Here is a 17,874-nt window from a genome sequence, read left to right as displayed (position 1 = left end):
CCTTTTTGCTTCCTTTTCTTCATTCCTGGTACTTTTTTCTTGCACGTACTTTGAGTTTAAATGTAGCTTTCTTGACAAGATAACCCCTATCAGGGCTGCTTTTTTTTTTTTTCCTATACAAGATTGTAAACCCTATACACCCTATTTCACTAATTGAAGCGCAAGAAATATGAGTTTTAAATGCCACACAGCTGCTAACAAAGTTGAACAAAAAAATTATTTTACTGGTTTTAAAGAATAGTGCTGGTTTACTATCTGCACTTTAAGTAAGGATGATCCATCATTGAAACATTTACAAATTATTTTTTTGAAGACTTCAATCTGAAATGATAGAAACTGAAACCATCCTGGTTCTGAAAAAAGGAATAGTAGCACTTTTTTTTTTTTCTTTTTTAACTGAAAAAAAATTGAAAACCTTCTACTAATAAATTTACCTCCCGGTGCAGCGTCTGACTTCAGGCATTTTGCCTTATTCAATGAATACGGCTTACAGGACAGGGCTGGAAAGGAAAGATTCCCTTCAGCATGATGTGGAAAAGGAAGGGGGGAAAGTGAAAATTCACGGCACAGAAGTGATGCGTTATTTGCAACAGAGGAGCGAACGCGGGAATGCAGAACCCCGGCGCTCTCCCTTTTCCGCAGCCACCTCGAAAAGGTTTGATCACGAACACGAAGCCGACTGACAGGATGAACTGTCAGTCCGCAACTTATCCCAGAAAACGCCGAGCACACCGCCGCACGCCTCAGCCCCGCCGCCGCGACTACAACTCCCGTCAGCCCGCGGCGCAGGGCCCTCGGCACCGGCCTGCCCGGCCCGCCCCGGCCCCTGAGGGAACCACCGGCGCGGAAACGGCTGTTTGTTAACTTTCGTCAACTGGGCTGCCCCAAAACCAGAACAGGGGGGAGCCGTGGGACCCCCTCCCCGTCCTCCGCGGCGGGAGGAGCCGGCGGGACGCTGCCCCGCTCCTCGGGAGGCGCGGCCACGGGCAGCCCGGGTTGCTGGCGGACCTTCCTCGGGCGGCGGCGCCGCCATCGCGCCTCCCTCTCTCCAAGATGGCGGCGCCGTTGGCGGTAAATTCGGGTAAGAGAAACCTGAGCGCGGGGTCGCGGTTTCTCCTTCATCTCCGCGGCCGTGCCGCTTGCCGGCTTCCCCGCCGCCCGCCAGCCGGTCGGGGGGCGCCGGCCCCGCGCCCCTCCTCAAAGCCCGCGGAGCCAGGGGCGGCGGCCCTGGGAAGGCCGGGCGTGAGGAGGCGGCGGCGCGGCCCGAGCGGGCGGCGGGCAGGGCTGCGGGGCGCCAGGTTGTGGGGGCCGCGGTGGTGCTGGCAGGCGGTGGGGAGAGCGGCCTCCGTGCGGGCCTCCTCCCCTCCGGTGGTACCCGGGGTGCTCAGGCCGCGCAGAGGCGCCTGGCGAGGTGATGGAGCTCGGCGGTCAGAGCTGCCGCCGTGCCTGGCTGATCCTGGCAAGGAGTGCATGGAGCTGGTGATATGAGATAGCAAAGGCCGCCTTGGTTCGAGAGGACTGTGGTAACTCAGTGCACGTGTGATTGATTAAGCATCTCTTCTGTATTGCCGTCATCTCTTAATGCCGTGTGCAATAAAAGGCAAAAAAGAAATACGACCTGAGTTTTGCTCTGTGCTACACAAGGAGCCTGGAAATCTTGAGCTGATTTCTCTTGCATTGAGTGTTGCTAAGGATTAGGAGCATCAGGATCATCCGTGGTCCTTTCAGAGCCTGTCACAAGGAGCAGTTTTGGATTACTAAGGCAGCACTTACCCAGTATAACTGGGGAATGAATCTAATACAAAAGGAAATGACTAGATAATTGGAGAATAACTTAGGAGATCATCTGGTCCAACATACTTTCTCTTCCTCCCCCTTAAAGGAAGACCAGCTCAATCAGGTGGCTCAGGGCCTTATCTAAACTAGTTTAGAATACTTGTAAAGATGAAGATCCTCTCAGAGGCCTCTCTGAGCCTCTGTTCCAATGTGTGACCACCCTCACAGTAATCTTTTTTTCCCCCCCCCGATGGCTAGTTGGAAGTTTTGGTATTGCAGTCTGTGTCAGTTGCTGCTCATCTTCCCCTGGGGTACTTCTGTCTCTGTTTTCTGTGTATAGTGCCATTCAGTAGTTGAAGACAACAAAGCTCCCATCCCTCTTTAGCCTTCTTTTCTTAAGATTGAACAAAGTCAATTCTTTCAGCCTTTCCTCCTTCATCCTGTTCTCTGGCTCCCTATATCAGTGTCTTGCTCTGGGGAGCCCAAAACTGGACACAGTACTGGAGTGAAGGGCTCTCAGAGATGCCTAAATAATCACTTCCCTACACCTGCTGGCTGCAACTCTGTTAATACAGCCTGGTGCTTAGAAGCCTTCTTTGCTACGAGGATGTGCTGCTGACTAGTGTTCAGCTTCCCATCTGCCAGGACGCTTGAGTGTTTTTCTGTAAAGGTGCTTTCTAGCTGCTTGGTCCCCAGCCTGTACTGTTGTGTGGAGTTATTCTGTCTCGGGTGCAAGACGTTGCATTTGCTGTTGTTGAACTTCATTAGGTTAATGCAGAGAGAATGGAGAAAGACCCTGTGAAAAGCAGTTGTGACTGGAATATGAGCATGGCCAAAAGGTCTGTCACTAAGGTGGTGTATGTCATAGTGACTAATTAATAAAATTAAAAGCTCCATTCCTGTGTCACGCAAGGAGTAAACTTTACAGCGAAGGTATTTTGATCTAACTGAATCAATTACATCCCTGTCCCCTCACAGAAAAGCAGTAATAAAACAAAGACCCTTTGTTTGAAATGTGACTTCGTTAAAGTGAAAATTGGAGTAGTTCAAATGAGACTGCACTTTATTGCCTAAATTATATGGCAAGAGATTCTATATACTTATAATTAAAAAAATAGGGGAAGAAGGAGTTTTGTACATGAAAGATGAGATAAAAAAGCAGATGTGGCACTAGAACTAATGAAGATTTTGCCTTAGGTTATAGTATATTGTTTGTGGGGATAGACATAGCGTGGTTAAGTCTATAACTAGGCAAAAAAATTCAGGAATAAGCATCAACTGCTATTGTTGCCAAAAGAAGCAACCCAGCCTGTCCTTCCTTGCTATCCCTGATGGGATGGTCAGCCTTTCTAAAACTGTAATAATGATAGAAGCAGCCTAAATGGGAAAAAGTCAGCATGGTTGCTAAAGTCCAACCTTTTTTCCATCCCAGTTGCTTATTCCTTTCTCTGCAATATTCCATCTTTATGCTAGCATAGCTTGTGCCATCATGCAGCAAACTGGGTTGTAGGTGTGATCCTGCTGAAAATAAACTCTTTTTTGGATTAGTTTTCAGTTAGAAAAGTTAGATCCTTAATTTGTTTTAATGCCTTACAGTACATGTATTTGGACTGGTGCAAAGCAATTATGTTGTAGGGACAAGAACAAACAGATGGGCCAGGGAAATAGTTGAACAGCTTTTGGCAGGCACTGTGGATTGCTGCTGGTGTTTATTGGCCTTGGTAATTTAATAAGAGTGAAAAGACCATTTTGAGTGGAAGTAAATCTCTGAACTCTGAAGTTATGTGGGAGAGCCAGTTACAGTCTGGAGTGTGAAATTATTTGTCCAATAGTAGCTATTTTTAGTGAATTTGTCTACGCGGGGGTAACATGGTATGAGTCAAACATTCTGATGCTTAAAAAGGACAGAGGATTTGTCCTTTTTTACAGGCTGTCCTCTCAGATACAGCTCTCCTGGCACTGCTAATTGTGTTGTAAATGATGATAGTTTTTGTTAGAGCTGAGTTTCGGGTGAGAGGGTTTGTTTTGGTTTTACTCTTGTTTTGTGTGGTTTCTTCCTTTGCAACAGACTAAAACTGACAAAGTTTTAATTGGTTTGCTGCTTCCAAGACACCTTAGGTAGTGGTAAAACTGACAGAAACCACTGGTCTTGCTCCGAGACCTGCTCTTGTCTCCACGCCCACTTGCTACACTTCGACTTGGCTTACGCTGCCTTATTATTCAGGGCATTCATGTAGCATTTTGCATTACTTTGAGGTGGTGTCTTGATTCTATGAAAAAGAGGGACGCCTTCACATCAGAGTAGCTACCTCTTGCTTGCTGTCTTAATGTAAGCAGCCTGGTCAAGACGAGGTGCAGATATGTTTGACTTTGATGCATATAGTCAGGTTTACCTTAAGGGTTAGAGCTTGTCAGAACAAGCTACGTGAAGATGAAATGTTGCCTCTGTACTTGGATCTTATACTACACTGTTAACTTGTACATTAAAAAGAAGAAGGAAAAAAAAAAGTTAAGCCAGTTTTAGGTGAGATGCTAGTATTTTTTGTATATAGTCTACTCTGCAAGACAGTTCTATTTTACCATTTCTCCAGAAACAAAGCCAGTTTCAGAGGTCTCTGCTGTTTACTACCCACTTGTTCTTTCCCTCCGTACTTGAGGTATTGCTTTCAGTTCTTTTTATGATTAGCAGGGCCACTTTGTAACCTGTGTTAATGAAGTACTCCGATTTAAAAAAAAAAAAACATTGGAAGAACTCTGGAAAACGTTGCCTTTTTTTTCCGCCTTCTTTAATTTGGATCATTTGACTAACATGACTTATAGTGCAGTCCATCAGAATTAATGAAGCAGGCATATGTACTTTTGGGAACCGGTGGCTCTGAATGAAGGAGGGCAGCAACCTCTTAAAGTAGCTTTTCCACTAGCAAAATTGTAGCATGCAAAAAACACCACTAGTTTATAATATCTTTGGGTCAGGGACCATCTCAGTAGATGCTCAGAAACACATAACACTACTTGCAATCAAGGAGTGGTTGTTATACGGTAGCTTGCAGGCAAACAATACAATTGGTAATAAATTTATCTGGTATATTTAGCAGTGACTTGTGGTGTGTAGAATCCGAAACTTTCACAAATACAAATGATATCTAGCAAGGGAAACATTTTGGTACTTCTGTTTAATGTGGGTCTTAAAGTTTTGAGGTTCTTTTTAAATAGGATGTTAATACTAGGTAGTAAGAATAATATTCCATCTGTAAGGTTTTCAGTTTAGACAACAATTCTGGCTGAAGTCTGAAGACTAACTTGGTGTACTGTTTTCATGAGACCTCATGATAAGGAAATTTCTAGTGCAGTCTTCATGCTACAGACTTTGGGATCTGAATGATATAATTTCTAGTGAGGAAGAGCTCATTCAGCTGAAGTACTAAGTTCAGATTTGAAATATGCAAAGGAAACTCTTTTTCAGTGTTGAGGAAAAGGAGAGATTGCATTTCTAGAGTAGGGTTAGACTTCTCTTAAATAATATATTTGTGCTTGCTAGCTTCCAGAAATAATCTGGTCTCTTCTAAACATGGTCAGGTAATTATTTATATTGATCTGTCTGTTTCTAGCAAAGGAAATGCATATCTTTATGAAGCTGTTGTACAGAATGTTAGCAGCAAATGTGTCTTAGGGATCAAAAGTACTTGCATTTATTTTTTAAATTAAAATGAGAAAGATGAGTAAATGTGAAAGTGTCCTTAGGCTTATGATTTTTGTCTCTTATGTAATATTGCCTTTAATGTTATGTTTTGGTTTCTAATTTATTTTATTCTACACAGACTGATGCAGTGATGTGACAAATTCTGATAGCACTGCTGTTCATTTTCAGTCCCTCATATATTAGGTATTTCTTTGTTTTGTTTTTTTCTGTCAAAAATGGAAAGCAGGAAGCTTGCCTTGCTGACTTACATTCAGATTCAAGGTCTGTTGTCTAGTTCTTAGTTATCCTTTAATCTTACTGAAGTGGATGGAATTTCTTAGGCATATAAGGATGAAAGATTACAGAGGTTGTATCAAATATCTTTACAACGTGACTTTCAGCCCCAGAACTTAGCTGCATACACCATCTTTTCTGCTTCTCTAGCTCCCTCAATACAATTAAGTTTTATATCAGACCATTGTTGTTATTATTTTGTGCCTTAAGAAAGGAAAATATTCTTGGCTTGATGGGCGTAACAGTCTATACTGTCAAGCTGAGACTAACAGTAAGTTAAAAAATCTACTTATTGAAAATAGTGTTTAAATAATTTGTTTTCTTTCTTTCTCCATTTCAAATACATTGTTTTATTTCTTCTTCTAGCTGCCAGCTTGTGGGGTCCATATAAGGACATATGGCAGACTGTAATGAATGCCATTTGGAAAAGGCAACCTGAAGCTATTCATCGCCTCGACCTGGTTTTAAAGAAGCACAAATCTGACTTCATTTCTCTCTTCAGAAATCCGGTACTGGACTAATGCTCTCTTGTGGAATGAGTTTGAGAGTTGACGATTTACTCTGTCTTGTATTGTTGTATTACATACTATTTAGGCCCTGACCATTCTTTTCATTCTAGGTTTTTACAGTACATAACACAGATGTGTTATAGCAGTCTTGCTCTGCTGTAAGAATACGACTAGCTTGAATATTATTATACATATTATTTTGTGTCTTGTGTGGAATAATTTTATCTGTAACATATGTTTTTTCTCTCTCATTATTTAAATGCTATTTTGAAAGGAAGAGTAAAATTATCTGATGATCCATCAGTCAAATATTAGCTTTTTTCACTACTCTTGTCTGTCTGAAATAAAGCACAAAACGATTTTGTCTGGTTTTGGTCCATGCTCATGCTTCAGTCAGGTTAATGAGCACACAGAACAGGTGAACACATGAATTTCGTAACAAGACACGTTCTGTATTTTGTAATGTGAGATGATGTGGAAAAATTCACTGTTTCTTGGCTGATGGATCACAAGGTAGCAACTAGAAATATGTCTTCTTTCAGTGGTGTTACTTGTGAAATAGTATACAGCTTTTTAAACTGATAGGTCAGAAAATTTAAGTCAGCTGTAGAGTTTCGTCAGTATATTTTAGCATCTGAGTCTAACAGAAAAAAGAATGATATAGAAAATAGTGCTTTGGAGTAACGCAACAGTTCTGATCAACAACCCAGACGTCTTTCACTGAGCTGATACCAATTTCTGTTGAGAATTGTATCAAAATTTACTTTCAATCTTCATTATTCTGAGTTAACTAAATGTCGGCACTGATCATATAAGTTTATTTTTGGTACGTTAGCACAAAGAGGCTATTGCTGTGCAAATGCGAAGCATTTTTAGGATGCCTTTACTATCTCTGTGTTTAAAAACACTGCCTTTGTTTTTATTATGACAACCTAACCTGTCAGAACTGTATTTGTGAGGAAGGATTAATGTGTAAAGCTTTATTCAGTATTTGATCTTGACATTTTGAATAACTTCCGATGCTTGTTTCTCTTGCAGCCAAAGAATGTTCAGCAGCATGAGAAAATTCAGAAAGCAAGTACAGAAGGCGTTGCTATCCAGGGTCAGCAGGGAACTAGGCTTTTGCCAGAGCAACTCATCAGAGAAGCCTTTATCCTCAGTGACCTCTTTGATATTGGAGAGTTGGCAGCTGTTGAGCTCCTTCTAGCTGGTGAGAAGCGAAAATATTTAAGAGCTGGAGAAATACAACTTAAATAGGGCCTTCTTATTTAAGTGTATGCTTAACATGAATGCATGATTCAGTCAACGCCTTAGCTTCCTAATATGGAATGTTCTTAAAATGAAATCTGCTGTCACTGTAATGTAATATGATAACAGTGTTCTGAACCTTAATGTTCATATTTTATGCAGCTATTGCAAAAGGGGGAATAATTTGAGGGTTTTTTACGATTTACTTTCTCTATCACTGAATTTAAAAATAGTGTAAAAATAATTGGTTGAGAGTTTTTCCATAAAGCAGTGTAGTAGATTTTGGTTCTTCAAATTATGTGTTACTTACATATTGATATGTGACTCTATTTGGATCATAATCTAATAACTGATTAGTAAGAGAAGTATTCTGGAAAGTGACACATGCTTTGCATGTAGAAAATTGATTTCAGATTTATTAAAATATAGTTGTTTGTTACCATTACTAGCTACTGTTCATCATTAACTTTTTAAAAATTCATTGAAGAAGTAGCTTGCAAATTTGTCACCTTTGGAAAGTCATCTTCAAGTCAACCCCGCTTTCTATTTTGAACTTGAATTTTTGGTGTAAATTCAGACAGAAAATTTCATTTTGAATAAAGAAAAGATATTTTGCTGATAATCAGCTTGAATTGATTATTAAGATGGGTAGATATCAGCTGCAAATACCATTTGGACTAGGATATTTATGGACTTGCACTTCTATTTCTTCTAAATTTTTGTGTCTTTTCATAGTTGAATATAAATTTTAATAATAGCACCCAAAATATCTGTGATTTCTTTTAAGTGCCTGAAACAAATCAAAGTGATAGTGAATAACCACGGTTGCTTTGAATGCTACACTTGTATTTCAATAAGAAATACACAGACATATCGAAGTGTGTATGTTCAACTTTCTGTGACTATACTGTGCATTTTCATTCAATAGGAGAACACCAGCAACCTCATTTTCCTGGCCTTACAAGAGGTCTAGTGGCTGTTCTGTTGTACTGGGATGGAAAAAGATGCATTGCCAATTCACTACGAACCCTCATCCAGTCACGCCAAGGCAAGACGTGGACGTTGGAACTCAGGTCCGTATTAGGGTGATGAACTGATCAAAGTTCTTTGCTTTGAGTGCTTTTAGGACTAATTAGACTCAAGGGAATATTAATACTCTCAAGTTTGTTTGTTTCTCATAACCTGATGCAGCTGCTTTCATGTTTGTTTTTTAAGCATAATACTATTTTTCTTACACATATTTTTATTGGATTATAAGGATATCCATTTTACTTTCAGTTCTTTCATGCTGCTTCACCTTTTGGCAGTGTTTTGCTTCAGACACTCTCCCAGTCAGTGTTGCTCTAACTAGTGATGATTACTCAGTATTTCAGAGACTGAGTTTCTGCCCTTGCTGCCATTCTGACTTCCTGTGTCCTGCAAAACAGAGAATTGTGCTCCTGCCTTTACTTAAAATGGATGCGCTATCTACTGGCAAATGTAATATGCTAACAATTTTTGACTTTAAAAAGAAAACATTACGCACTCTTTACTTCCAACGCACAGTGATTGCTTGATTAGAGAAAGATTAAAAGATGTGTTCTAGTGTAAATACAGATTCTGAAACCTAAAATAAATGATTACTTTAGAACTAGCTCTACCACTTCAGTAGGGTGTATGTAATTGGACAATTGCATTTACTAGTAAGAAAGAGGCTATGAGCTTGTGAGTTATGTGCATCTTATGTATATTACTTTTTCCTTTTGATAGAAATCTGAACTAGCGGATCCATGCTCTAGTCTCATGTTCTGTGTTCTTGAACCTACAGTTACCTAAAGACTTTGTATACATTCAGCACAATGTTTTGAGAGGGCACTGCTTACTGATCATTTACTTTATGTATATAACGTACTTGTACATTTTCTGTCAGTGTCATGGTTTAGCCCCAGCCAGCAACTAAGCACCACACAGCCGCTCGCTCACTCCCCCTACCCCAATGGGATGGGGGAGAGAATCGGAGGAGTAAGAGTGAGAAACACTCCTGGGTTGAGATAAGAACAGTTTAATAATTGAAAGAAAGTAAAATAGTAATGATAATAATAGCAATATAATAACGATAATAATAATATACAAAGCAAGTGATGCACAATGCAATTGCTCACCACCCGCCGACCAATACCCAGACAGTTCCCGAGCAGCGATCGCTGCTCCCCGGCCAACCCCCCCCAGTTTCTATACTGAGCATGACGTCATATGGTATGGAATAGCCGTTTGGTCAGTCTGGATCAACTGTTCTGGCTGTGCCCCCTCGCAGTTTCTTGTGTACCTGGCAGAGCATGGGAAGCTGAAAAGTCCTTGACTAGCATAAGCAGTACTTAGCAACAACTAAAACATCAGTGTGTTATCAGCATTCTCTTACTAAATCCAAAACACAGCACTATGCCTGCTACTAGGAAGAAAATTAACTCTATTCCAGCCAAAACCAGGACAGTCAGCAAATACATTTGATGGGGTTCATTATTTTACGCTTCCTCTGTGACTGGGAATAGTATAATTAATTGATAAATTTATATTCTTTCCATTATAGTCAAGAATTAATATCCATGACAACACGCTTTACAGATGACCTAATGGAACAGGGTTTGACTCAGAAGATCCTCACTCTTGTGTCTCACATTGATTTGAACAATGAATTTGATAAACTCCAGAGAGAGCGAGGATTGGGCAGTGAGAAACATCGCAAAGAGGTAAATATTCACTGGGTGTGAATATTCTTCTGAATTACTGCATAGATTAGAATACAGTTAGACTGTCAAGAGAGATGGAGTGATTTTTTTTTTTTGTTTTGGGGTTTTTTTTTACTTTCTTGTTTCTGTTCTCTGCCTTTGCAAGCTCTTACTGTCTGAGGGACCATAGTAACTACTCCACAGCTTGTGCTATATCAGCATTGGATCCAGATTACTTTCTGCATTTCTGTTTTGCTGTTGCTCCCTGATGCTAGGGCATACCTTACTTTTAGTGAAGAAGTGTAATCAAGGACAGTAAGAAAGTAAGCCTAATATTTGGCCTATGTGTGAATTTCTTTTTTTTTTTTTGAATTTTATTCTAAAGACTGTATATTAAATCATCTGCTCTCGACACTACCATTATCAGCACCATTGGAATAAAAATAGCAAACTCAAATTCACAAATTATTAAAACAGATTGAAACCAAGTCCAGTCAGGCAAATAATGCTCTTTTTAATAATGCCATTGTGTTAATATGAACAGAAGCCTTTCTAATAGCAAAGTGAGAATTGCTTGAAAATGAGTTCTTATTTTTATAATCCTTGAACTTAATTGCGACTGTGACTAACTGCAGAGTATGTTTCTAGTAGGAAGATTTTAAACATTATTGTTTTAATTTCTGAGCTTCTTTCTAATGGGTGATCTCTCTAAAAATTATTCTATGTTATAATCAGTCAATTAGTTTTCCACCAGATAACTAGTTTTACACTAGTAAAACACTAGTAGTTTTAATCTAGAAACTATGCAAATAATATCCTTCTGATTTACCTTAAATTACCTTTATTTACCTGAATTGTGCTTTAAAATTCATTTAACACTTCATGTTAGAAGGTTTTTTTCCTTCCTTTTTGGTGGACTACCATATTTCCCTCTGTATTCATTAGAACTATTAATCTCCTGGAGTCTGTGTGCAAATCTCCTGCTGTGTTAAATGTTGAAAAGTTTCTCTTTATTACCATGCATGTGATTTTGCTGGCGATAGAATGCTTATAGCTCTTTATTTTTTATTTAACCAGGTACAATGGATGTAGGGCAAGAATGTTATTAGAAGCTCGGAATTAAGCTAATTAAATACAGTTTTACAAAGACCATTATGAAAGGTCATTAGTGACTTTTTATTTTTTAAGTTGTTTTTTTTTTTTAACTTCTACTGTTTTCATAAGACAAAGCAGTTAAAACTCAGCTTGGGGGGAAGAATGAAGTTAACAAAAATAAATGTTTGTCCTTGTTTGAAAACAGGTAATTTTTGGTGTAACTGTTAGAAAAATGATAAACTTTGTTTTCAAGAGCCATTGTACTTAATTGTATCAAGCATGCAATGTTTTGCCAATAGAAAAAAAATATTTTCAGTATGAAAATGCTTGGTAGCCTTTATGTTGGGCATGATATTTGTTCCATATGTAATAGGGGATGATAGATTTAATTTATGTTTATATTCTAAAGTTGATATAAATATTTTGTCTGGGGGAAGAATGTTCTAATTTTAAATGTCTTTCATATTTCCCAATGTCTTAGAAGTTAGGTATTTGTATAGTCAGTTGAGGGCATCTCTTTTGGGGCAAAGGGAAGACTATGACCTTATCTAGATATAACTATCAGTGCAGTTGTGTATCAGAGACAGGAAATGTGACTTTTGTGTGATAAGTTTACAGCTACAAAAGTTCTACGTAGATTCATGTCTCCTGACCTTGACAGAGATGCTGGTTTGCATGTAGTCATATTCCAGGATATCTGCTCACACCTTACATGAAATACATGCGAATATGAATGCATTTGACAAGCAAAAGTGTGCCTTTTGTTGTTCAGCAGTTAAAAAACCCCAACATTTTATGTAGCTGCTGTCTTTAGAGTAATTTTTAACTTAACCTAGTCATACTGATTGACTGAGAAGGAGAAACTGAACATGTTGCCAGAGTATTTATATCCACTGTTTTTTGTTTGGTTTTTCTTTTAAAGGTTTCTGACCTCATTAAAGAATGCCGACAGTCCTTGGCTGAAAGTCTGTTTGTCTGGACCTGCCAGTCACCACTGAGTAAGGATGACACTCTAATCCTCATCAGTTACCTGGAGAAAGTAACAGTAGAAGCTGATGGCTCATTGGATGGCGTGAACTTGTCTCTTCTCATGGCTCTCCTTTACTGCTTTGATGTCAGCTTTCTGGAACAAGGCACAGAGGATCGTGAAGGTAATGCTGGCAGGTTTCCCAAAGAGGTTATCTTGTGCAGATGGATAAATTGTTATTTAACCAATTTGTTATTGATCAGGAGCAAATTGGTAGGATTTTGCATGTTTGTTTTCACGTTCATTTACTGGGTGTTGGTTTTGTGTTTGTTTTTGTTGTTCTTCAAGATTTGATGCACCGGCTCCCTCTGCTAGCAGAGAGACAGTATATAGCAACCATACACACTCGTCTTCAGGAGTCTCAGCCTTGGAAATTACCAGGCCTGCAAGCTACTGTTAGATTAGCCTGGGCGCTGGCATTACGAGGAATATCCCAACTATCCGATGTGACAGGTAAATTACCCTAAAGTGCAGTTGCTGCACATTAGCATTCAGAGCTTGCAAGTGGTGTAAGTCAAAGTAACTGTTACCTTTTTGAAGTGTTAGTATTTACCTTTATGATAAAATTACCATTGGCACTCCTTTAAAGCTTTCTCAGTATGTGAGTTTGGTTGTCGAGAATTGAATTGCTATGAAATGTACGCAGATTTAGAAATAGTTATTAGATAGTGATATTGCATAGTGTCTCATTGAAGTGAAAGAGATTTTAAGGTACTGAAAAATGTGAAAGATTGCATTTTAGCAGCTTTAGCATCATTTGAACACTTAAATTAAGAATAGATTCATGCTTATGACTTTTTACATCTGTAAATCTTAAACCTCAGTATCTTGAGAGGACAAATCTATTTTTAATTTTTTTTTTTCTCTCTGTACTTCACAAGCTCTCCAGGCTCCCTACTAGGTCAGAACTGAATCTACTCCAGAATATCTGTTACAGAAAATATAAATGTTATAATTAATGTTTAATTAAAGTTGGTTTGTGAGTCTTGGTTCACAACCTTAGATTTGATTGGGTAAATGGATTATGCACTTTAACACTTCTTAAAGAAGGAAGTTGAGATCATTGCCCAACATTAACTTGTCTTTTCCAGTCTAGTGTTCTCCTGTATGGTAGAAAAAACATAATTGATAGAAGCATATCTATTTGCATGTCAGCAAGGTATTCTGAAATATGTTTTGCTTGGTAACAGATAATTGTAATTTATTTTTTCCCCTCTTGTGATTTTTGTTGCCCAGCTCTTGCAGAATTCACTGAGGCAGATGAAGCAATGGCAGAGCTAGCAGTTGCTGATAATGTCTTTCTGTTCCTGACTGAATCTGTTGTGGGGTCTGAAAATTTCTACCAGGAGGAATTTTACATTCGCAAAATTCATAACCTTGTCACAGACTTCCTTGCACTTATGCCAATGAAAGTAAGTTGTTTGTGTGAGCAGCAGTTCTTGAGAAATGTGGGCATCTCTTCTGTGTTTCTAACATTAGGACAGGTAGCATAGAGATTCAGACATGACCCTCAGCTTGAGCTGCTGCAGTTCAGAAAACTTGTTGACTTTGTGGAACCTATATTGTTTGGGGTTTGTTTTCCACACTGAAGTAGAATGTGATTTTTCAAACACTTCGGTGTGGTGAGATTTGCAAAGCAAGCTTTTGTGGCAGTAGTGGTTTTGTTTGGTTTTCATGATTAAAATGTCAATGAATGCTGAAATTGATGGCAATGTATGTGGGTATTGATTTTTTTTTTTGTTCTTGTTTTTTTCTTTTGATAGTAGTGTAATCTAAATTAACTTATGGTTTTTGTCTCTCATTTTTCATTTATTCTTTTACTAATGATCTTTTCCATATTTAAGGGGAGGGATTCTGCTTTTTCAGTAATACCAATTGTTGGGAAAATGAGCAGCTGTTTTCACTAGAACAGCAGAAATGCTGCAGAAGGTTTTAAAAAGAGCTTTGAAGCAATTACAACAGTTTCATTTGTGCAAGACCTTGTATCTAAACAAGGAAAATGAAAATTCTATGAAAATGCTTTTATTTAATTGATGGAGGCTTTATTTTGTGCTCTTCATTGTGTTGAGCTGTAATTGGAGTTGCCAAATAATTACTTTTTTCAATGTGCAAAAAGAAGGATTTAAAAATACATTTTGTTCATTGTAGCCTTGCAGAATGAGAACAATGTTGGCAGGAAAAACAATATTTGAGCCTTAAAAATCTTTGAGGGTATATATGAACATGTTGTAGACAGCTTTTAGTTTAATTCTAATTTATTTGTAATCTGTTGGTGTTGCATGTTGTTTTCTCAGGCTGTCTTTTTAACCCATAGAATATCCATAGAACAAGTATAATGTCAGTTCCAAAAAGTTCATGTTGATAACTTTACAGCTGTATTTCTGCTGCAATGGCTGCCTGCTTACAACACTTAACACGTTAACAGGCTTTGGACATCCTTTGAAGGCTGCATGCAGTGGTGTTTTCTGTAAAACAGACACGGTAGCCCTTAGGAATGTTTTGAATATATGAGGAATATGTGAGCTATATTTTATGTAAGTTCCTTAAACAATCAAGTGCAAACAGGTTTGGAACTGGGAACTTTTTATAAGTTAGTTCTTCACTGGGTGGTGTTGCTTTACAAAAGATGAAATGTCTCCCTGTAATGATACTAGTTTTTATGAAAGAGATATAAGGTAGATTTTTGAATGAAGGTGGAAGAGCTGGAGGCTGACCCAGGCTGAGGTTGCTGCCATATTAGATTTAGAACAGATGTGACCCTGTCTCCTGTATGCACAGAACTGCCTGAAAATCCCAAGGCTGTTGGCTGGTTTGTTGGTACATGTCTCATCTTCATTGCAATATGGAATTGGAGGCGTTATCTGTTAGAAGAGTATTTCTTTTCCATTTCAGTTTTTTTTGCTTTGGTTTTTGCAGTTGATTGTAGCTAATGCCTAAAGATGAAGAGAGAGATTTTTCATTACAAGTAGGATTTTGTGTTACAAGATATAAGCAAAAATCTGACTGTTGACTTGTATTCCGGTTTGATAGAGGCCAGTACTAGCTGTTTTACAGGAAAGACTTTGTTAGCAGGCAATTGGGATATAGCCCTACAAGGGAATTTTTTGTCTTAATTGCTGTTAGTTAGTGGTTGGCTTACATACTCAGCTATTTCTACTGAAGTTCAAATTTTAAGTAGAGAAGTGTCTGCTTTGCAGGATTTTTTTTATATACATATAAACCCTGTGTTCAGTTTTATTTAAATCTGTAACTCAGCATTTTATTTGACTCTACTGTGTAGTTTTAACATTTATGCTGCTTGCCAGTGATGATTTGGGTAAATCTTTTGGTTGACTGCATGACATTCAGAACTTGAAAATTAACTTTAGTAGCTCAGATAATTTATTATTTTGTTTATCAACACTTAAATTTGTCTGTGTATTAATTTTGTTAGTATACTAATTTGGCTAGTGTGCTCTGACCCTTTCCACAGTTATTTCTAGTTTTTAACTATTTTTTCTTGGTGAGACACAATTATTTTGCTACTCATTCAATTTTGCAAATTAAGATATATTGTAGACCATGAACTGGTCTCTATTGGCCATCACCATGTTTTAATTTTTGGTGTGTTGAATTGGTTGCTTATTTCTGTTTCTTATTCCTTAATGTCTGCTTAATATTTAACAAAACTTAACTTTTCATCTCATGGCTATTTGCTTTCCATAAGCCTCTGGTGGGGTGTTTTGTCAAAGGCTTTTTGACCTTAAAATTAAAAGCTCTTTTTTGTTTAGTAATTAGTTTTTTCAACACAAAGAATTTTAGGATACTGATTAAAGGGCTTTTTTTTTTTTTAATTGCTGCAGTTGTTCTTCCCCCCCTTCTCTCTCTCTTTCCCCCCCCCCCCATTGTATTTATTGACATGTGGTAATGCTTTTAGTTGTCACAGACTGGGTCCAAAGTAATTACATCAATCCAAAACTTTTGAAAACATAAAGTAGCTGTAAGTAGAAGTAGCCTTACATGGCTAAGAAAGGTGCAATCCATGGATCTATACACAGAAAACATTATTTTACAGTGTTTTCTGTTTCTTTTCACTCCTTGTGGATAATTGTCTAACTTTCTTTGTCTGAAGCTAACCCATCTGGCTTTTGAAGTAAAAAGATGAAAAGGTTCCACTTTTTGGGCCCCAACCAGACGATCTGGTGAAGTCATTTGGGAGAAACACCCGTGGTATAAGTTCAGGGCTTTTGCTATGAACTGAGGGCCTCGGCAGTAAGAAAGTGATTGAGTGTATCTTTGAATGTGAGTTCTTGGGGGGGGGGAGTGGATAAAAAAAAAATTGAATATGCTTGTCATGTATTTGCAAGTTCATTTGCTTTTTTAGTTTTTAATAGGCTGTTTAGACAATTCTGTTATTTCTGTTCTGTTTCATTCTTAGCTCAATATAGACCAGTATTTTTCTGATTTCATAACTTGTGTAGGTGAAACAGCTGAGAAACCGTGCTGATGAAGATGCTCGCATGATCCACATGAGTATTCAGATGGGTAATGATCCACCTATTTCCCTTCGGAGAGATCTGGAGCATTTAATGCTTTTAGTAAGCCCTATTTTCTTCTAAATTACTGTGGCAAAAAGTGATTGTGGCTTTCCTTCTTCATCAGAAAACCCATATCTGAATGAGAACATACAGTGCTGGATCTTTGCCTTTTTGGATTAGAGGGATTTTTTTTTTTCCCCTCAAATATAGACACTTTCTACAACTTTTCGTATGAAGGAATTAATTTACTGCCTTGGCTTCTGATGTTAATGAAGTGTCGTTTAATTCTTGCTTATTAAGTAAATACTGCATTGTTTCTTAGGTTTGAGGAATTCTTGAGCTGAAGTTATTTTACAAAATATATAAATATCTAAAATTTAAATTATAATAAGATTATCTTAACATATCTATTCTCTTAAGCCATCTTATTTTAACGTGACTTAGAAATAGGAATTTTAAGACCAGGCTATCACTGGAGTTGAGATCTGGCTAAATGCATGGAGGTTCTTTGGAATGGAACACCTTTGTGTATCTAGACCTTAATGTTTTCACAGTGTTTTATGCTTCTGTAAGTCTTCAAATTTCTCCCTATCTACTGTGGGTAAACTCTAATTAGGTTTTAGGGGTCTTCCCCCACTATTGACAATTATTTTGATAAAGAATTGAAATGTTTAAATAATTTTCATGTGTTGATGTATTTATAATGAGAATTTGGAAGACCGTTTTGTATTTGCTGTAGAGTAGGCTAGGCAAGGTGACCCCATTAAGGCTGCTGGAATTACAAATTCCCATATTTCAGTAGAATTTTGACCACAAGCATGCATTTAAAGGAAAGATCTTTCTGTTTCTGTCATGGTTTTTAGTAAAGAAAATGGAAATAAAATAAAATTGAAAGAAAATTTAAATAAATATTTTTATTTAAATATTAGTTATTAAGGTTACCTAACTGCACTTTCAAAAAAACCCTACATCAGAAAACAGATTTGCATATTGAACTGGTGCATTTTATATTTGCTGTTCGTGA

General features: G+C 38.0%; 1 protein-coding gene across 2 annotated transcripts in view; it reads left to right on the top strand.

Annotated features, from left to right (window-relative positions):
* The first annotated feature begins 1,048 nt into the window (after window positions 1–1,048).
* NUP205 (nucleoporin 205) overlaps window positions 1,049–17,874 on the top strand; it is a 53,087-nt gene continuing 36,261 nt past the window's right edge. The window contains exons 1-9 of one of the 2 annotated variants that reach the window (XM_075716826.1): window positions 1,049–1,081; window positions 6,116–6,258; window positions 7,297–7,468; window positions 8,435–8,579; window positions 10,073–10,232; window positions 12,229–12,457; window positions 12,622–12,786; window positions 13,579–13,745; window positions 16,794–16,910. In XM_075716826.1, the coding sequence (XP_075572941.1) occupies window positions 1,054–1,081; window positions 6,116–6,258; window positions 7,297–7,468; window positions 8,435–8,579; window positions 10,073–10,232; window positions 12,229–12,457; window positions 12,622–12,786; window positions 13,579–13,745; window positions 16,794–16,910 (1,326 nt within the window). In that variant the 5' untranslated portion in view covers window positions 1,049–1,053. Of the gene's footprint in view, window positions 1,082–6,115; window positions 6,259–7,296; window positions 7,469–8,434; window positions 8,580–10,072; window positions 10,233–12,228; window positions 12,458–12,621; window positions 12,787–13,569; window positions 13,746–16,793; window positions 16,911–17,874 lie in introns of both variants that reach the window. The other variant, XM_075716819.1, reaches the window with a different exon arrangement.

Source organism: Pelecanus crispus, chromosome 1 (genome assembly GCF_030463565.1).
Source record: "Pelecanus crispus isolate bPelCri1 chromosome 1, bPelCri1.pri, whole genome shotgun sequence".
NCBI classification, from domain to species: domain Eukaryota; kingdom Metazoa; phylum Chordata; class Aves; order Pelecaniformes; family Pelecanidae; genus Pelecanus; species Pelecanus crispus.
This window is presented reverse-complemented; position numbering and strand designations above follow the sequence as displayed.